Here is a 21,891-nt window from a genome sequence, read left to right as displayed (position 1 = left end):
TCGATTTTAGGTAAGCTTTCAATATGACAAATTAAAACTTATGCAGAATGAAGAGATTATTGTACAGGCAGCAAAATAACATTTTTTTGAAATTTGAATACATTTCTTTGTGAAAAATATGGGTTTTCAAAAAATAAACACAGGCCAAAAGTATGGATCTGTCTGTGTGGTGCTGTCATCTAGTGTTGATAAAGAAGGTCGAAAGTAATCCCTAAACTAATTTTCATTGTATTTATCGTTTATTTTCAGTGTTTGAAAAGAGAATTTTTAGGTGTGCGTTTGAGTTGAAAAAGGTTGTCTTTTAGTCTGCAAAAAATGTGTCTGTCTCACAAAATTACTAAACTTTTCAGTTAAAGTAAATCAGATTTTAATAACAAAGAGTTGATACAGTTAATTTCTATGCCTGCTTTGGACACTTTTGGCGACTGAACAAGGTTCAAGCAAGGATAGAACAGTCATTCAAAAAAAGAAAAAGAGTATCAATAATGCAAAAATATAATTCAGCTCAATTATAACTCGTGGGGGAATGAATGCTACTAAGTAATTCAATTTCAGATGTTTGGGAAAAATACATCTGAATGCTATGTTAACTCACAAAAATAACTTTGCATGTGAATAAAGGTTAAAAGGTTTTTAGTTGAAGCACATGAAAAAGCGTTTTTTTTTTGTTCTTTGTCTTTTACCAATTTTTCAGTCACAGCTTTAGTTGTGATATTCACCGAAACAATATACAATGAGACAAACTGAAAATTCATAATATCCGAGAAAAATGGTGGCCATGAATCTGGATGGAGAAAATGAATCAATTGGGAGATCCCAATCTTGGATTCATGTTTTGTGTGTTGATTGTTTGTATTGGGGGTGTGTGCGATGTTTCGTATTTTGTTTTTGTTCAATATTATTTTTTTTAAGTTCTTGGTAAATGAAAAGCACATCACCTAGGGATACAAATTGTCCAGATGCAAACTATGTGCATCAGCTGCATGTAATTTTGGTCTACTTCATCAAACACCAACTCTGGTCATATTGCTATATTGCAATTTACTGCCATTAATGAGTTGGGCTGGAAATGAAAGTGTCATCTATCTGTGGTTGCATCAAGCTCATTAGGGTAATTAAGATAAAATATCTTATCTATATTCTTACCTGGGTTTTTGAACCTGAAACCGTGACAGCAACCTTCATGGTGGTAGACGAGCATCTTACCACTATGCCACTCGAGTTCTAAAAAAAGTTGCCTGTTCCGCCCAGAAGGTGGAATCAAACCCTTCTACTGCTATGCTACAAACTTGGAGCTCTGGACCACAAGAGGTCATCTGGGCAGTGTAGTTTTAGTCTGGGGCATTTTCTGCTTTTACCTATGTGTTGTTTTTACTTTCATGACAGTAGGATAAATGAAAATAATTCTAAACAATCACATCAATCTTATACTGTGGCAGTACCAGGGATACTAAAAAGGGGAAGCAGACAGGTCTGGTGACTCGGGCGCTGGACTAACAGACGTAAATTCACATTTTAACTCCTCCCACATTGCATGGGAGCACCAAAATGTGTGCTTGTCCCAGCTGACAAAGTATCTGGTTGCGGCCATGGGCAGTAGTGAGTATTGTCTTTATAAATATTATGATACACAGTACCACAGAAATATAGGTGTTCAACAGCGGTAAGAAGACTTGGGTCTGAAACAATTGTTGTAACCAGCTTAGAGACCTTATCTCAACCCAATTGGGCAGTTGTTATGAATTGAACTGGAATTTAAGTCCAGACCAACATATGATGTCAAAATCGCAGCTTGCATTGACTTTGAAGTGAAAAACTCAACTTGATCTAATCCAGATCTTGATCAGAAGTCTTAGGAGATTAATGGTACCTTTTCAGAAATTATAATGGTGCAAATACTCTCTAAAGAAGAAAGAATTGCGAAGCCGATGTATGTGCAACTGCTGACCTCAAAGTCGTTGGCAACTGCTAGATCAGGTTGAGATTAAGCCCCATGAGCAAGCTACAACAATAATTTCTTCAGACATGTTTTTGTACTACTTTGTCATATTGACAAAGACACCAGTTATACTGTACCACTGCATTGTAGGAATAATATGAAAGTCCTACTACTACTTAAACATACATGATGCTTGTATACATTCCTCTGTGAAGATCCAATTCAAATGAATTGGTTACATGCAAGAAAGTCTTGTGTGTGTAGTGTATGCATGGTCCTAATGTAGATATGTTGTCAGAGTTATGCTTGTTTTGCTGTTTGTACTATTATCTGTAATTCATATTTTAAAGTAAAAAAATGTCTGAATTTTCATATTATATAAGTATTGTGTTGGGGGGTCTGTCAGAGAGGTCTGTGGAGAGACTTTAGAGAGTATAAATGTCTACAAGAATAGCAACCACTAGTATGACATTATAACAGCAGCAAATGCCACGAACCAAAATTATGGATTACTGGTATATGTAAGCGTCCAGAAAATAATTATCGGTAGAAAATATGTTTATCTTGAGAATTCAAAGACATATAACATTGAAGATAACCAACGAGTTGGTAACTGTGTAATCATACTTTTGAATCTTATCATCAGGCATGCTTTTAAGGTAAAATAACATTTATAATAGACACTAAAACAGCTTACAATGATAAAGCATAAGAAAAATTAACTAGTTAAATGTCCTTGCAGTGCGGAACAAATTCTGTTGACCATCTATCCTTCAAACACATTATTCTCACGGTTGTTGTGTTCAATCTCTGTCCAGTAGGACATGACAAAGCAACAGATTCTCCAAATCTGTACATATCTTTTTCAGGGTCGATGCGCAAGTTTGAACCTAATGGCTTGTTGATTGGACCACATGCAATGATACCTGGAAAAAATAACACAAAAGAAAGTTGTAAGTCTGGAGATTGTTGTCAAGAAAGAGACTTTCTGTATATTATTGCCAGGGTTAAATTGAAAAGTCTACTGGACGCCTCAGGGAATCCAACCCACAAGTTCTCTAGTAGTCCAAGCAAAGCATGCTATCCAATGTACCATAGAGACATGACTCTTCTTCCCTAAAACACATAGTAGTGTAATGTGCTGATTGGAGATATTGCAGCCTTCCTTAATTTCAGAAAATATTCCCCAGATGGCAACAATAGAGAAAGATGTTATTTTTCTGAAAGAAGAGACTTTTCTGGATATTATTTTGCTGAAGTGAACTTGGAAATACCATCGAAGTCAGTCAGGAATGAAGATTGTTGTGTATAACAAAATGTCGATCCTGTTGGCTTCTAATACGGAGGTTCAGAATCCCCCCCCCCAGTGACATTACACTCGACCAGTATTTTAAACTAGACTTTTCATTTCACCCTCTCACTGATATTGATGAGATATCTTGCCTCGTTAACCCTTACACTGGCAATTCAGAGATATTTCATCTGACTTGATCTGCTTTATTTCAGCAATCCTGAAATATCTCAGGTTCTTAAAACGCTCTCATTTCGGCAACCCAGAGCCCAGTTATTGTGTTGAAATTGTTTTTACAGTAAAACATGTTTTCCATTCCCCCTTCCAGTCGATCAATTGCTAGTGGGCGGAGTCTGCTTTTATTCAAAGTTAGAGAACAAAAGGGGAGAGAAAATGTTTTTTTTTCCCTTTCAATTCAAATTAATACACGTTTATGCATACAGCATAAATAATAGAAAGCAATAATTTTTTCCTTGTTTCATTATTGTAATTATTTTATATTGGGGGGGGGGGGGAAGCATCTATTAACTCACAAATTAGAAAAAAAATCTTAAAAATAAGTTTTTTCTCTATAAAAGTGACAATTTATAGAGTTTTAGTGATTTCTGCTGTGGCAGTTATAATGCACACCAGGAAAATTTTAAAAACTACTTAAAGGGTTAAAGGCCTTTTATTATAGCAATGACAGCCCAGATATTTAGTAAAGTTTATTCCTCAATGAAACCCCCCCCCCCCCCCCCATATCTCTTACTTTGCACCTGTTGAAAATTAGAAGGAAAAGTACTTGATTAAAAACGATACAATATTTTTTACAGATGGTTCAGTGATAGAAGTGATATGTGCAAAACAAGTTAAGCAAACCGACTTGCTAGCTGATGTTGGGAAAAAGGCTTCCCTATATTGAGATGCACAGAACGAAACTTTTGGTTTGATGCTTTTGAAATGTGTTTGATAATTTTTGCGCCCTCCTTCCTTCTCTGTGATCATGAGGCTGATGTAAACCTTCCACTATTTAGTTTGATATCCGATTGCAGTCAAGAAATAATTGGCTTTGTCTAGCTTTCAAATCATATGCACTAGTCTGATTGCAAAACCTAACCGGCATGACAAAACAGACAAAATGTTTGAAATGTAAGTCAGTGAAGTACCACATAAATGCAAACTCACATTTTAAATCTGGCGTTACTTTCCAGTTCCCACTGTCATGACATGTAACAAAGGGTTGGCCATTTGGTCTCATACCAACAGTGCCACAGGCCAGGCGAAATGCTGTACCTTCTGCAACAGTGTCAGTACCACTGCTCTCAATATCCTCATTGATAACAATATCTTCCGGTAATACATCCTGAATAGATGAAATTGAACACCCAGCAGCTGAAACAAATGTTATAAAAAATTGGATGACATATATATATTGAAATAAGACAATAACAAATGAAATAAGTTTGCAATAAAGTAGTAACTGCTTAACAGCAGTCATAGCCCATTTTCATTCTGTGATACAGTAGTGCCGGAGCTGGGGGTGCTCTGACACTCGCAGTAATTTGTGGCACTGTTACGAGCACACCCAGAATTGATTTCGAAATCAAAGTTTTGTACATAAAGCTCAAGAAAAGCACCTACAAGTTTGAGGAACTTCTGACGCCATTGCTAGAGAGATTCATCTCGTCTCTCCAAAACATATTAGGATCAGATTCTGAACTGAGTCTGATGAGTGAATGATTAGGCTGGTAGAGATAAAAATATTTTCACAGATTATCTTCAAACCCTCAAAATTATTAAAGGCACAAAGATTTGCGCACCCTCTCAAACTCAAACAGGGTGCCACAATTCACATATGTACAGCAATATGACATGCTAATAAAAAGAGTTACATATATATACTCCCTGTCCATTTATGATTTGGTAAGCTCATTTCTGTCTCATGCATGCCATGATCCTCACATTTTAGAGCAGGGGTCCCTAGACTAGGATCTTTTGCAGGTCAGACTTTTCATGGGCCTTTCTATAGCTGTTTTAAAGCTTGAAAAATAAAAAAAATGATGAGAATCATCCCAGGCCCTGTCAGCTCCTCTCTTGTGGGGGGCCATGATGCATGCAGATGGAAAATATAAGCTCCTAGAATGTCCACTGTTCAGTTTGATGTTGAGAGTTTTGCATGGTGAAACTGATTATGATTGGTGCAAAAATTCAGCTCACAACATGGCTGCTTTATATTAGTGCATGCATCCATATTAATGGAAATGTTCATTAGCCAAATCCATGGAGAGGGGGGGGGGGGGAGGGGAATCTTCTCAAAGAACCTCAAGAATACTTGTCTTTTTTCCGTGAGATACACAAGCTTCCGCATGCATCATAAATGCTATTGATGTCGCCAAACTAACTCAGTAAATTAATCATGGTAACCAACTTACCATGATTTTCAGTAAATGCACCATTTTGCCCCTAATTACAGTTTTCAAATAATACAAACGTTATTTATGTACATCTGCATGCAAGTGAAAAAACCAAATTGCTATTAAATAAATAATGTCTTACAGTAACTTTGTAACAATATATTTTGAACTGAGATAAAGTGTAGAAAGGCTGTGACTGACATGTGTGTGAATAGACTTTTATACAGACTTCTGCCAAAAACTTTGTGAAAAGAAGAAAACTTTATATAATGCATAGGCATAAACTAACTACATCGGTAAATGCCAGGAACAGTGGAAGCCAAAAAGGTAAGGAGAGGAAAGGGTGAAGAAATTCAGAAAAGGGGCAAGAAGAAGAGAGGAAAATTAAGAATGGGCAAAGGTGGTCAGAAAAAAAAAGGGCGCAAAGAGGAAAGAAATTCAGTAAAAAACAAGGAAAGGATAAAAATCTGGAAGAAAGCTCTGCTTTTCACACCTGTTCGCATAATCTTGGACACAGGCAAACTTCTATCATGTGACTTGTATGCTTGTAAGGTTACCATATACTCTGTTGAAGGCTCTGGAAAAGAAAAAAGGAGCCATGATTCACAAGGATAAAATACACTCATGTCCATAAATTAAGGATAATGCCAGCTCCGGCAAATAAAGGTTCAGAAACAAAACAAACATTACTTATTCATAAAGCCCATTTATTAAACAAAAGATAAGGAACAAAAACGATGGTGTATGTATGATACCATTCATAAAAACTACGATTTTTGCTCCCTGGAGCAATTGTAAAAAATTTCTCCTTTACTAAAACTTACTATTACATGGTTGGTATGATGGTTAATACATTGTATGTCTCCCATGCGATGAAATACAGTGCATAAAACGCCTAGGCATGCTGAGTATCAAATTATTGATCTGATTTTGGGGAAGATCACTCCACTCAGTAAGCAATGCTCTCCGAAGTTCCGGTACACATGTAGGAGGTGGTTGACGGGCTGCAACTCGTCTGCCAAGCATGTCCCACACATGCTCTATCGGATTCAAGTCAGGTGAGAATGCTGGCCATTCCATATCTCCAGGATATAATCGCTTCCGACAGTGAGTTGCCGTGAGCGGAACACATCTGACAGGCCTGCGAGAATATAGACCAATATCTCCCAAACGTCTGTACATGGTTTGCCTTGAAACTGTGGTACCCGTGGCTGCAGATAGCTGACGAGACTGGTCGGATGCGGTGCTCCGTCTGCTTCTTTTGGCAGTTACTGCCAAATACCGGTGTTCATTCGGCGTTGTAACTCGGGGGCAACCTGTACTGTAACGTCTACTGACATTTCCGTTATCTTGGAATCGTTGCCAAAGCCTAGAGATGATACTTTGGGCAATTCCAGGTTCCTCGGATACTTCCATCTGAGTACACCCACATTCCAGTCGGCCGATAATTCTACCACGTAAAAAATTATCCACATGCGTCCTCTGTGACATAACTATTCGCTTATGGCACTGAGCGCCTTACAGAACTCTTGTGAACAATTTCACTTCTTTGCCACCATTCCTTATATACCCCTCTCTTACACTCTCGCATTGTGACGCACTATCGGCATCATCTGGTGGCTTCCTGAAATTTGCATATCATTCTTGCAGATGTGTGTGATAATTCTACAGGTGAAATTTTTATTTTAGATTTCGATTTCCGTGTGATTCTGAATTATCCTTAATTTATGGACATGAGTGTATTTCACTTTCATTGAAATTTTCACAAAAAAAAAAAACAAAAAAAAAAACAATTGCATCAATTTTCTATAAATTGAGTTAATGCAATGGTTTTGAAAGTCCTGGTTCGAATAACTAGTTTCCATGATGTTCTTTTTTTTAAACTATTTGGAATCATTTTAAGGTGCTAGGTTATTAGAATACATGAAAAGAGATGGCGCAACAAAATTGAATGATATAAAAATACCATTATTTTCATTGAAAATTGAATAAAACATCAACATGCCATCATTTTCGTAGCCAAATATCTAATAGACAAGGCATTTAGGCAAAGGGGTCATTTTTCTCAAAATTAAGTTATCAAAGATTTATATAAATTACACTGGACAACAATGAAATTGCATCTGACAAGAAATATGATTCTGAATGGTTTTGACCTGGTGAACACGAATATCACGATGAAAAAGTTTTATTGCCTCTTCTTTTTGAAATATTATCCTGTAAACAGTCGGAAAGTGCTTTATGAGCTTTTTGTACCTTGAAAAAAGAAGTAAGGACGTAAAACACATAAGTACTATAAATCAACATTACCAAGGAAAATGGTCAATCTCAATGCGGGCTGACCACTGTTGCACAATTGAAAGACATTCTTTATGTCAGGTACCAACACAATGCAAAACAAAATACATGTCAGATGCAATAAATGAACTATTGTGCTGCGATACATTTGCACTTCCATGTATTTGTATTGTTTTTATGTATATTTATTTTGTTTTCTATATACTTGAGTTATGTTACCATGTGTATTAAATGTGCCATTTTGGAGAAAACCGTAGCCAATCCAGCTTTTTATTGGTCAAATTTGTGTTCAGCACACCAATTACATAAGAAATGGCTATTTTTGTTTCGGATGCAGAAACTTTGCCAAACTTTGCTGTCCAGTGTTATATGAAACATCTTCCCTTTGCACAGTCATGCATGCACACACACACATAGCTTAGGGGGAACAGTGGTAAGAATTCATGCGAGTCCCCACTCTGGAATTATTAAATGCCTTTCTTCAAACATAATGATTCGATACTTTCATATAACAGACAGAATGTATAACGGCAAAGAAATAATTTTGAAAGAATTCAGTCAGACAACTATATTATTTCACATACTCACTGAGGTTCTTGATTGTGTATTGTCCCTGTAACTTGTTTATAAAAACTTCAGTTTTTTCAGAGGCTTTTCCATTCTCATTCAATGATACAACATACCCATTAATGGACTCCATCAAATGCGATGGAAATTCCCATGTTAAGGAAATTGAAGATGTGGAGGATTTGATTTCTATGAGAGTCGGTGTATGCAGTGAAGGTGTAGGTTCTATCAGAGAAAAAAATAAGAAAAGTAATTTTATGACGTATCAATCAGGTCGTAATGAAAGTTTTGGCATTTTTAACAACATGTTCCGGATGCTATTGTCTATTTTTATCACATTAAAATAAACATTTTCTGGAACAGAAGGCATTGGAACACGGCTAGGTTTTTCTGTCGCTTTTATCATAATCTTGGGCTTAAAACATGTGCCGTTACCATTACGGTGGACAGTGTTACGAAGCACCTGCTTTCGCCGCATCTTCTCCATCTTTGGAACTCAATTGAGTTTTTAGAGCAATCAACATGGCTGTATACCCATTGATATTATGCTAAATGGGCATAGGGGTTCAGAAGAGTGGGACGAGGGAAGCGGGGGGGGGAAATGAAGGGGATAATCTTGGTTAAATAATGGTTAAATATTGAGTATATATTCTGTACATTGAAATTGATTCACATCATGTGTGTCAGTATGTTCTACTGATAATTCAAAATAGTCCTAGGATTCTTGGTTAAATAAATAATATAAAATGATACTTGGCTAAAATAGATAGTAAAAAAGGAATCTGGTTTTTTTTTAAATTATAAATATTTTTTTGTATTTTTCTTATTGAATATATACATATATATATTTTTTTATTATTATTATTTTTATAAAACATGGGCCTACACAGGTGTCTCGTGATAATGAGATCTGGTATTACGATTTCTACAGTTTGTAAAATGGTACAGTAGGGCCCTAATTATCAAAGCTAATGTGGGCCAGACCTAACTTGGATAACCAAAACTTTAACAATTTTGGCATTGAATGAAATAAACAAAGCCATAAATGGTGAAAATTATGTTTTCAAGAAAGTTATTTGTAATTGTTGCGTAGGCAGTCCCAAATTTTTTGCACAGTGGATATTTCTTCAACCGCTGACATTAGAAAAATACTTCCAATTACAAAAAGATTTCAAATGATGTGCAATTACTCAAAATGTCTTAAAATTTTCCAAGGGGGTTGCATACATAACAGAAGAGAATTAACTTTTTATGTAGCTCCTGTCTGGTAAAACTTTCATTAAGTGAAATGTTAATGTAGATCTTACAAAAAATTGCATATTTTTAAATGCAATATTAATAGATATAGTCGGCCCTCGTATTCGCGGGGGTTACGGTCCGGTGGTGACTGCGGATAAGGGAAATCCGCAAATAACAGAAACCATAGTTTTTTCTTGTATATCTCGTTTATTGAACAGCATGAGAAGAGCAGGGTAACACATAGGTATAAGGGAATGTAAAAGAGGGTGCAGCGATTATTGGCGATTTTTTATGAAAGAACATTGTGATTTCTGTTTGCCGTTTCTTCTTCATATCATCAAGTATGTTAGAGTATGTTGACAAGGCTTCCTCTACCAATTTTTTACATGTGAAGAGTGTAACACAGAGGGATCTATGTCATGAAAACAATCTATCACTGATTTGAACTTGCGAAGCCCTTCCGTTCTGTTACTCATGGTGTGAACTTGTCTTCCACATCTTGATCTTCTTCATCTGGTACCGCTTCAGTTTCAGGAGCATTCAACTGCATTAATTTTTTCTCGGTCAGTACCTTTGAATTGCTATTAATTAGCTGTTCGACTTCTTTTACATCCATATCATTGAACCCTCCCCCCCCCACCTGTTTCGCTAATGTGACAATGTCTTTTATGGTCTCTTTAGTTGGCTCTGTAGAAATGGTTGTGTCCTTTAGCGCCTATTGTGGCCAAATGTTAATCCAACCCGAGGTGACTGTTTCTCTCTCGGGAGCTGCCACGGCTTCAGTGATGACAGTAATGTCTTTAGCGAGCCATCCAAAAATGAGCCATCTTAAACATACACAACTCAAATTTTGTAAACAAAACACATGAATGACGATTTCTATGTTGAAAAAAAAAAAAAATTCCAATAAAGAAAAAAAACCCCCGCGAATAAGGAAACCGCGAATACGGGGGGGGGGGGGCAACTGTATATTTGACTTTGAAGTTTTCAGCATTTATCGCCAATTATTGACAGTGTGGTTATTCACAAATTGTAAAACGTAAATTAAAATCAAAGCTGTAAAAATTCAGTAATTGCCAAAAAATGCAATTGTTATTTATTGGTAGTGAAAAAATAAAACAGGTAAGTTCAATTCTATTTGTGTAGTCTATAAAAAATGACACTTAGTATTGAGCCAATGAAAACTTGTCAATACAGTGATTAGTAGCACTAGAGATACATCTATTTGCATTTAAAAATATGAAATTTTTATCAAATGACTTTTCAGAGCGGGATCTACATTTCAACAATTGGAACTTTTAGCACACGGAGACTGCACAAAAAGTTCATTTTTTTTATTTTTTCAAGTATGCCACCCCTTAAACAAATTGAGATTCCAAGTAATTCCAAGTCGTTTGGAAACTTTCTGCGATCAAAAAGTATGTTCCTAAAGTCAACGGCTGCAGAGATAGCTATTGTGAAACCATTTGGGACAGCCTGTATAGAGCAATAAAACGATCAAATGAATACAGTATAAAGTTGTATGAGATATTGCAATATATTTATAAAGATTATACACAGTACTTTGAAAAAGAGTCTTTAAATGTCTTCTGAGATCATCAGCACTCTTAAATGCTTCAGGAAACACCAAAGTGCTCATAATCAACAGGTATAAGATATTAGTCTCTAGTCAAGAGTGTTAACTTATTTTTCTAATCAATCCCTTTCTCGGAAAAAACAAAACAAATTTCTATTGCTCCCCAGCTAAGCCAACCAATAAGATCTTGTGTTGCATCTTTAGCTTATACTGTCCCCCCAGATCTGTTCTATCGCATCCCCAAAGGGCAATATCTCTGATGTGTTGGAAAATGCTGATCTAACCTCTACAACCCCTGGAGATCTTTCACGCGCTACAGCATTCTATGAATGAGTTTGCTAAGCATTTAGCTTGTCATTTTACTGCATCCACTTTTTAAAAGGAATTTATGGAAAGTACCGCAGATAAATGGAAACTCGGTTAATCAAGGTTCTGATACTCTAGGTCCTGGTGTACTTCGATCCTGGTAAGAAGGCTTAAAACACTACTTTGCCTGGGAATATACTGTTACGATCTATCGATGATAGATGGCGCGATTCGTTCTATGGCTCTCAAAATGTCAAAATCAGTTGATGCCGGTTTCGGTTAAACGGAAAAAGGTCCGATTGGTGAGAACATTCTAGAAAGTCCCGCTCCTCCAGACATTAGTTCAATCCCTCCGTACGGTGGCGCCGTCGACTTGGAAACTGTAAAATAGAATTTTGTAGAATGTTCTTTTTTTCGAAGTTTCACTGGGGTGATAAATAGTGTGGCGCCCACAAGATGGCAGGCTCAAGTAGGCTAGAATATAGAGAGACTGGATGAAAAGTCATTTGTGATTGAACGTTGAGAGAAAGTTGTTAGCTCTCTGATTAGCTTGTAAATACGTGTAAATTGCTGTTCTGTAAATAAATCTGTGTTTGTTCGTCGAACCGCTTCTTGTTTTGCAATCCCGAAGTCTTGTGGAAAATTATCCGGAACAATATGATGCCGTTGAGACAGCCCTGAACAGGCGCTGATCCATTGTGATGTGTTGGGAGGGGAGACTAATCCTGCCTTAGGATTTTCTCATATTTTATGGGACAGACTGTTTTTTCCCATATGATCTGGATCTTGGGAGGGACGTTCAACCCCATTGCTCTCCTTTGGATCTGTCCCTGGCCCTAAATCAGTGCATTTTGGACATTTACACAGAACATTCAATATGACTGATCAAGGGCGTAGCGGGGGGAATAGGGGTCTGGTCCCCCCCCCCCGAAATGTGAGAAAATGACTGAAAAAAAGGATAAAGATGGCAAAATCTATTGCTCTATCACTTTGGTCCCCCCCCAAACGAAATTTCTGGCTACGCCCCTGTGGCTGATCAAAAGCTAAATTTTATGCACTCAAAAGCATTAATTTCCTTTAAATGAAATAATATTTCATTAACTTCTATAGATATTCATGAATTCACGGGACGGGTGATTCCCAATCAAAGTAGAATAGCGATTCGGGTGCTGCTAAATTGCCTCATCATCAAAGGCATGATAAATATGAAAGTTTTGGAATCTGTGCATGCAAGGGACTTACAAATCTATCCAGACAAGGCCGCAACTGGAGACGGGTAGGTGCCGCGGGTGCTGGACATGGGCGGAGATACGGGTGGGGGGGGGGGCAATGCCCCCCCCCCCCCAGCGTCAAAGGTGGAGTTGACTGATCTAATGTATATATGTATGTATGAGCTGACATCATCATCATCGTCCCCCCCAGCAATAATGACCTTGCCCCCTCAGACTTCAAAGTCAATCTCCGCCTATGGTGCTGGATCGGGAGGCACCAAATTCACTCTTTAACTGTTCCTTCTAAATTACACGGGCGTCTAAATGTGTGCTTGTCTCAGCTGACAAGTACAGTGGAACCTTGATAACTCCCCACCCCAAGGGTGATAGAAAAACATATTGACTTGAGCAGATGTTCAAGGCTTTATTTCACCTTTAAAAATTGTTTATGTATGCATATGTGCCTGCATAGTGATAGTGTTGAACAATTCTATATTCCATCATCTACACAAATTCATAAAATGCTTTGATCTGAAATTTTCTGTGGAAAGTTTGTGCTTAGAATAATCCCGAATTAAATGCAAAAAGCATATTTTGATTGCCGGAAGATCTGTGATTTGTGAATAAGCAGTGCAATTGTCCACAATATAACTTTTTCCCTCTCATTTAAAAGTATTTTGATCTCGTTTTTTCAACCATCTCTTGCTCAAAAATTTCAGAGATCATTCACATCTATTTGTGGCTTTCTACGGGTTGAGTTTTCAGGTTCCAAACAGAAGAACAACGGGAAGTAACCCTACACAAAAGTGTTTGGGAAAATCTTTGACTCATATCAATCAACAGAAACACACAGAGAGTAATGTACACAGCGAGAGTAATGTAAAAATTTTCAAACTGATCAACACATGGACGATTTCTGAAAATGAGTTGTGATGATGCAATATAAATCGTAGTCTACTTAAGCAGGATTTGGTCATCATGTGTTGAATGAGAGAGATTTGTGAAATGAGGGAATTTAGTATTGTGCCAACTATTGGAATATTACATGTCAAATTACCGGGCAGTCGAGGTATAGAGGTTGCACTGTATTAAGATATTAAGAAAGCAGGAATTTTTTTAGGTTAAAAAACATTAAAACAATGCAAAATCTTTATAATTTTGGAATAACATAACCCATTCAAACGATAATACATAAACAATTTACCACCAATTGTAATATTGATGTGGGTGGATGTGTAATCATATAGATCTCTCAAATGCAGACATCTGTATATTCCATTGTGCATCTTACTAGTTCTTCGAATAATAAACGCTGCTTGGAAAAGGGTCTTCCTACCATTCCTCAAACTTTGATCTGAGTAAAAAGAAACAAGAAAAATAATTTTTGAAAAACCAACATATCATCTATACAAGATATACAGAAGACTGGATGTTGTGAAGATATTTATTATTTCAGATGTTAATTTTTTAAGGAAGGAAAAAACTCATCTCTGCCTCTACCGGGAGTCGAACCCGGGTCCCTCGATTGCCGGACGAGTGATCTGACCACTAAGCTACAGAGGAGATAGAGATTTTCCTTCGCTAGAGCGTATATTCATGTCATATATCATCTATACATATAAAATAACATGTCCTGATTGATTCATTGACTGACTGATTCATCATCGCTGAGCCGAAACCGCTGGAGCTATAACACAAAATTTGGTCAGTAGTTTTATTTCATGACGTAGAGTCACTAAGGTGTTTTTTTTTAAAATTCCACCTCTAAGAGGGGGGAGGGGTTTCAAAGGTTATATAGAGAAATCACGCCAAGCTGAAACCACTGAAGCGAAAAATATTAAATTTGGTCAGTAGTTTCATTTTATAATGTAGAAATTCACTAAAAAGGTATTTTTCAAAATTTAACCCCCTAAGCAGGGTTCAAAGGTTATATGGAGCAATCATTGCTGAAGCTATAAATATGAAATTTAGTCAGTTGTTTCATTTTATGATGTGAAGGCTCACGAAGGAGGAATTTTCCAAATTTCAACCTGTAAAGGGGATCATAAGGTGATTCAAAGGTTACATGGAGAAATCATGGTGTCGCGCTGAAGCTATAAATATGAAATTTGGTTGGTATAATATTTTATAATGTAGACACCCACTAAGAGAGAATTTCTGAAAATTCAACCCCCAAACGATCATGATAGTTTCAAATGTTGCACGGGGAATTATCGCCAAAATAATTTTCAGATTACCAAATCCATGCGAGCGAAGCCACGGGTAACAGGGATATGATTGAAGTGTTTAAAGTTCTCAACAGGATTGGATAGAATGGACCATCAGTTATTAATACACAAGTCAACTAAGTGCTTTGACAAGGAAACACCACTATTTATTGATAAGGGAAAACTCCAGGTTATGGTGTCGCAGGGAGTTTCTCTCTAATAGGGTTGTCAATAAATGGAATAGCTTATCTCCGAAAAGTCGTGAATTCTAATACAGTTGACACGTTTAAAAAGAAGTATGACAGGCATCGTGGGATAGATCAAGAAGCTATCCATACTTAGATTGACACAGCCATAATCTTTTTATGGGCAGTGTATATTTATATATTACTAGTTATTTTTTTTCATGATACATGCTTTTGTTTTGGGTTGCGGTATTTTAGTTATATGTGACATCCATATTTTTATGGACATGCCACCTTGTTGGGAAATTTGCCTCTTGTGGTCTTTGTGTCTTTGTATTGAAAGTGGTTCCTTGTAGACGACACGTCCAGAACAAAATGGGGAGCTGACACCTCTGGGAATGAAATATATTGTCAAAATTACACAGAATAGAGCAAGACTGGTTTTAAAAAAAGAGTATTTTGTGATAAAAAAGAGTAATTTAAAAACAAAGAAAATCATCACATAAATACGAGTGGAAGATATCAATTTTAAATATTGATGTAATTCTCGTTTATTTTCAGTCAGTCATTCACTCAAAGGTTAAGAATGGCATGGCATTGTATAGGCCTGTCTCACTTTACAAGATAAATTGTTTCCCCAAAATAGCATAAAACGAAATCGCTTAAAGTGAGTTGAATTTAACAAAGGGAAAGATAGGGATAGGGAGGTTGATTTTCTTCAGAAAGATGAAAAAACTGAACCCAATAGCAAAGGAACTTTTTAATGAATTAATTATTCAAACTTATACAAATAAATCCTGTGGAATTTAAGTAATATGAGAATGAATTAAATTAATACTTTTTCTTTCTTTACTATTTCTGATTGATTTTAGTGAATGTGGATGTTTTCTTTCCTGAAGAGTCTGGTATAATAGGTTGATAACTCTTTTTGATCAAACAGTTGAGATTTAGCTGACCAGCAGCATTTTTGTCTCTTAATGAAAACTTTAGTGGCAAAGCCAAACAATTCCACATATTTCTCGAAAATATAAAAATTCTAGTGTTTCACTGGAACAGCTTTTTTCGACTAAATTTCTCACGGCATTGCCAATGTGTTACCAAACGTTGTTCATCCATGACGTCTCTGGAGTTGTATCTGAGAATCTCTCTCATCTGTGCCTCAGCTACATCATCAAATACAATGTCTTTTTTTGTCAAAAGATTTAACTATGTAATATATAAATCGTCAATGTGCAAGCCCATTTCCAGGATTAAAGTTAAACTCCATGCTGAATTTTGCAGGTTGGAATTCCTAAAATCAACTTTTAAAAATGTTATAGCGAAATCGTGTGAAGCGAGGGATACCTGTATTTGAAATGCTTTGATGCAAGGTTTGAAACAGCTGGCACACAAGTCACAGAATTGAAAAAATACCTTGCGCTAACAGAGGATTTGGTCACATCAACCTAAATATGTTGCAAGTCAGTAAAGTTAAAAAAATAATAATTTTGAAACATCAATGTAGGTAATTGGCAAGTATTAACTAACTGGCTAACCTGGCTAATAACTTAGCAACAAGGCTTTGGTAATTAATTCCTCTCTTTAATGCTTCATCTCTTCATATATCATACTATGGGTAAGAATCACTTGCATTCTCCGATACATTTCATAAACATATCAATTATCTACAACACATAGAGCTCAATAATTGAAATTTCTTGCGGAATCAGGACTATAAATATTTTAGCCTCAATCTACTGTTGATGTATGGGTAAAAAACTTACAGTCGAATTTTGATTTAATAGGTAATTTGTTTCATGAATGTGCTCATAATCTGAAACACTTGCATCTTGAATCAAACTTCTTCATCAGTCATTCTAAAACTGTACATAGCAATGATCCAAAACAAAAAAAAATTTCCCCCGCCAAGTAAAGTTCTTCAAAATGTGTTATGAAAATTTAACATCATGCAAACGCTAAAGAAAAGAAATGTTACATTGAACTTGGAATGCAGGATTAGGTCCTATAAGAATAGGCCACACATGTCTGCCCTTAATATGACATATAATATGAACTTCGATGCCTTCAGGCAGGTACACAAGACCAGATGGCCCAACTGGAATCGTTATCGAAGAGACTGTTTCCAAATCCATTACAGCATCTCCTAAAAGAAAAAAGGAAAACTTTTTCCACGCCCATATTTCATGCCAAAAAATTCTGAAATAATTTTGTTCAATCAGTATAAGAATATATGTTTGAAAACTATACAAACATTAAATTGGAAGCGCTCTAAATTAGCAGTGAAAGTAGCAGACTCCTGAATTGTGTTTTGTGTGTCATGTTATGGGCAAGCTTTAGCTTGGAGGCCCTTGATTAATTACCCTCAAGTTTTTTGTTAATATATACGGGAAGGTCTGATTATATAAACAGTATTATTATTATAATATTGTCAGTTTTTGAAGAGCAAAAAAAATCAATCCGAGTATAACCAAAACCTCCCTTTAATAGTATGAGTACACATATTCTGGCCTCACAAAATGGGTTCACTTCGACCTATGAAAACCGAGCTATCTGTGCAATATCAGGGGGGCCTTCCTCGATCTAATCAATACACTGAAGCCTCACAAGTTAAACAAAAGTGATGGTAATTGCTGTCATAGGGTCTTTAACGTCCCTCATGCACCAAAAGGCACCTGGAAAATGCCCTGGTGAACCCATGCATTAAGACGGCCCTGTGTTAAGTGGGTTTCGAAAAAAAATCAGTCCGCACAATACGTTAAGTCAGTGTTTCTCAAAGTGTGCGTTGCGACTTTTAGAGGCATCACGATGAGCTGCAAGTATTGACATGTGTGCCTATTTATGCTTTGAAGTAGTTCTTTTATAAACGCACAATGTCTACTAAGCTATTCCCAAGAGCCGCAGATGAACCAGATGAGTAGTTTAAGGAAACCACACGAGTGACAAAAGTTTGAGTACCACTGTTAAATACATCAGTTTGGGCTGGCAAACAGTAGCAATCACACATATCCAGGCAGCAGACTACTACTACTAAACCACACATGCACCTCATCCATATTTCTCTGCAGAATTTCTAATGAATTTGTACGTGCTGGAATGAATGTGTGTGTGTAGTGAACACAATGAGAAATTTGTTTCTGTGTAATGCTTGTTACGTGTAGTGCTGACATTAATTTTTCCAACTATGAGTGAAGTGTAATGATTGAATGATTGTATCATTGTACGCCAGTTGTTCTCTGTGACAAGATTTTTTAAAGAGAGCAACAGGCCTTTAATCATACAATTATTCCATGCGATTAGCAGACTGTAATTATACACCCCAGCTTCTTTGTTCAAGCAGTGTTTGATTGGCCTGATTGATATGATATGATAGAAAAAAAATATCATTTATGTCTCATAAAGTGTCAGCAGAATAAATTTGAAAAAGAAAAAGTTTTGGAAGGTTTTGATTATTTTTATTGTAACTTTCTATGTCATATATCTATCCTATAATATAAAATCACAAACTCGAAAAGGGCCCATTTCTATGCAACGGAAATTAGAGAAAAGATTTTATGTAGAGAAAGTCGGTTATGTTTTTGAGTGACAGAAATCAGTTACGTTTTTGTGTTATGGAAATCGGTTACGATTTTGGGTCAAGTCTTAATTTAACTCTTCAATATATCAGGAACCGTTTGACTCATCAGGACCAAGTTATGTGTATGTACCGAGAGGCATGGCCCCACATCTTGCAGCAGGGTCCCTGAGCTGAAATACTTGGTGGTAGAATTTGTAACATTGGTATCCCAAGATAAAGCATCTGGGCCCACACTAAAAGTATGTGAATTGGGTCCTAGGTAATTGGTTGGGGCCCTGGATTTTATTAGTTGTGAAATTAATAAAAAAAAAATTTGATAGCACTCACAGGGGAATGCCCGACAAGCCTTCAAGTCAGGGCTAAATATAAAAGTTGATAGGCTTCATTTCGGGCAGCCCTGGATGAATCTCATTGATTTTTGTTGATCTCATTGATTTTAACATTGTAAAAACATTTGCAACATCTCTAGCCCAAGATAAAGCCAGTTTGGGGGCCCCACTAAAAGTATGTAAATTGGGTCCCAGGTAACTAGTTGGGGACTCCGGATATTATATAATTGTCAGTAAAATGAATATAAATGAAAATTCTTTGTGGCCCTCACAGGGAAAGGGATGTCCGACAAACGTCCATGTAGTAGTTGACAGGTTTCATTCTGAGGGCCATATGAATGAATCATATTTTTTTGTTTTGTTTTACACAGTAAAATTTGCAACAGTGGAAGCCCAAGATAAATCCAGTTTAAGCCCCCGCTGAAATTGTACAAATTAGGTCTCGGGTCGTTGATTGGGCCCCTGGAATTTATTTGTTGGTAAAATGAATACAAAATTTTCGACAAAATTTGAATGGGTTGATGGAAAATTTAAGATAATTAAATATATTAATTTCAATATTAAATTTTTAACCAGTGATAAAAAAATTAATAACATCCCTTGGGGGGGGTGATGGAATATTCCAGGGGGGCGAGATGGTAGAAGCTACGGGTATAACTTAAGATCCTATGGGTTAGATTGCTTTGGGGGCGATGGGACAAAAAAATTCTGAAGAAGGGGGCGACGGGACAAAAAATGTTGGAAAACTATGCGTTTTTGTGAAAATAAATTTTGTGAAAATTTGTCGAGGTTCAACAGGACTTCTGGGAGGTAAATTGATGAATCACATTTGTTTTTTGTTGCTTTATTATTGTAAAATTTGTCTGGTGCTTTCACATGCCACTTTTCATAGCACTCTTATGAAGTGGAAAGAAATAAACAAGATATGTTGTGAAGAGAAAAAGGGGAGGGGGGGGGGGTTGGCCGCCAAAGGTGAAAGGGGGGCAGGAGCACCCACTAGTAGAAATAAAACTTTTTTCCTCTGAAATTTTCCTAATTTTTGGGGTCTTCTTGTAAGTGGATTTTAAATTTTTTGCTATTTTGGTGGTTCTCAAGTGGGGTGGGGGGGGGGAAAGCTTATACACGAGTATATACAATATATTATCTTTGGATTTTGAATTACAAACTTACATTTGAGGGTCCATGAAAAATGCAGGTCCTAGATCAGCCAAAGATTCCGGCCTATGAGTTAAGCTCTGAGATGCGAGGGGCTCTGTTTAAAGTAATTTTAATCTCCGTGATAAATCTACGAATCAAAGATCTGTTAGCATAAATTAAATTTGAGGTAACTTCTTGAATATAGCAATATCAGTTGCTAGAAGCGTTTCAAAATAACACTTTGACTATACAGGGTAGTAAAAGGAAAGTTGCTGAGACACATTTTACAGGTGAGCTGTTGATCCTAGAGGCATAATGTCCAATCAGAAAAAGTATCCAAATAGTGTGCAGACGTTAGATACGCCATTCATATTTATTACAATTTTATAGTTATTAAAACACAAAAACTAACTTTTTATTCAGACACCCTGTGCTCAAAAACCAAATTAGAAAGTTGTTGCCCGGTCTCTCCTGAGTCCAACACAAGAAATTTCAACGTTTCCAAGTGTAATATTCGCTGAGGTATTTGAATTCAAAAATCGGAGAAAAGTCGGGAAAGAACAGAATAAGCTAACGGACAATGCTTTCTCCCCCCTTTTCTTTCTTCTATCCCAATTTTTTTCGAATTTTTGAATTCAAATATAGAACTTAGAAAAGTGAAATTTTTTTTGTTGGCCTCAAAGAGAGACAGACAACTTTCTAATTTGATATTTGAGCACAGGGTGTCCGTATAAAAAGTTTTGTATTTAATAACTATACACACCTTGCAATGTGAATGATGTTTCTGAGGTCTGCATGTTATTTGGATACTTTTTTTAACTGGAAGTATGCCTCTAAGATCAATGATTCTCCACTAAAATGTGGCTTAGTGACTTTCTTTACTACCCAGTATATAGAGCCAAACTTAACTGAACCCCCCCTCAAAAAAAAAAAAAAAAAATCTACTAAACATTACAAACTCGCTACAAGAATGAAGCAAAGTTTTACCTGCAACAGGCTTTCCACAAACAGGAAAATCTGAAGGAGTCCAAAAGCAGTGAGTGCAAGTGATATTCTTCACTCCAATCAAGCGCTGGTAGCCAACAACCTTGCAATGGAAAACCACTTCATCCCCTTTCTCAACTTCTGAGCCCAGCTCTAGAAGTCTTTTGCCGGAATAGGCTACAAGATTCTCATCCAGAGAATTATAGGTACAGGTACATTTCTCAGGTTTAGATTTTTCGGCTAAAACTGTAACATTTTTCAGTAATGGAGGTAATTTCGTTCCTCTTTCAGATGCTCCTTGCTGTTTATTTTCCTCAGCTGTATTCACAGATGAAACTTCTCCTTGTCTATTCGGTACCTGTGGAGGTGGTGGTTCAATGGCTACAGATGCATTGTGTGGTTTTGGTTCCAAAGTTTCATTTGCTATTGAGAATGTGGTGTTTGAAGTGTTGTGCGATAATTTCAACTCGGGATCTATGACATTCGATGAGGATAGTATAGGAACTATTGTTGTCACAGGCATAACAGATGATGTGGCATCAATTTTTATTCCATCTGTAAAAAAATTAAAAACAAGAATAAAATTTCAGTACTTTTGAAATCAAAAAATTTCTAGCACAGACCATTTAACTGGTTTGAACTCCGGTACCAT

At 36.5% G+C, this 21,891-nt stretch overlaps 1 protein-coding gene across 2 annotated transcripts in view; it reads right to left on the bottom strand.

Moving 5' to 3' along the window:
- Positions 1 to 350: 350 nt before the first annotated feature.
- Positions 351 to 21,891, bottom strand: part of LOC149083643 (sushi, von Willebrand factor type A, EGF and pentraxin domain-containing protein 1-like) — a 67,929-nt gene continuing 46,388 nt past the window's right edge. Inside the window, exons 14-20 of one of the 2 annotated variants that reach the window (XM_089234129.1) lie at positions 21,243 to 21,794; positions 17,191 to 17,358; positions 14,028 to 14,177; positions 8,513 to 8,716; positions 6,120 to 6,203; positions 4,398 to 4,604; positions 351 to 2,865 (exon numbers count right to left, since the gene is read on the bottom strand). In XM_089234129.1, coding sequence (XP_089090255.1) covers positions 2,666 to 2,865; positions 4,398 to 4,604; positions 6,120 to 6,203; positions 8,513 to 8,716; positions 14,028 to 14,177; positions 17,191 to 17,358; positions 21,243 to 21,794 — 1,565 coding nt within the window. In that variant the 3' untranslated portion in view covers positions 351 to 2,665. Of the gene's footprint in view, positions 2,866 to 4,397; positions 4,605 to 6,119; positions 6,204 to 8,508; positions 8,717 to 14,027; positions 14,178 to 17,190; positions 17,359 to 21,242; positions 21,795 to 21,891 lie in introns of those variants that run through there. The other variant, XM_089234130.1, reaches the window with a different exon arrangement.

The sequence above is a fragment of the Pholcus phalangioides genome, unplaced genomic scaffold, assembly GCF_987345545.1.
Source record: "Pholcus phalangioides strain wild (caught in Gottingen) unplaced genomic scaffold, Ppha-v1.0 ptg000008l_1, whole genome shotgun sequence".
Taxonomy (NCBI): Eukaryota; Metazoa; Arthropoda; class Arachnida; order Araneae; family Pholcidae; genus Pholcus; species Pholcus phalangioides.
This window is presented reverse-complemented; position numbering and strand designations above follow the sequence as displayed.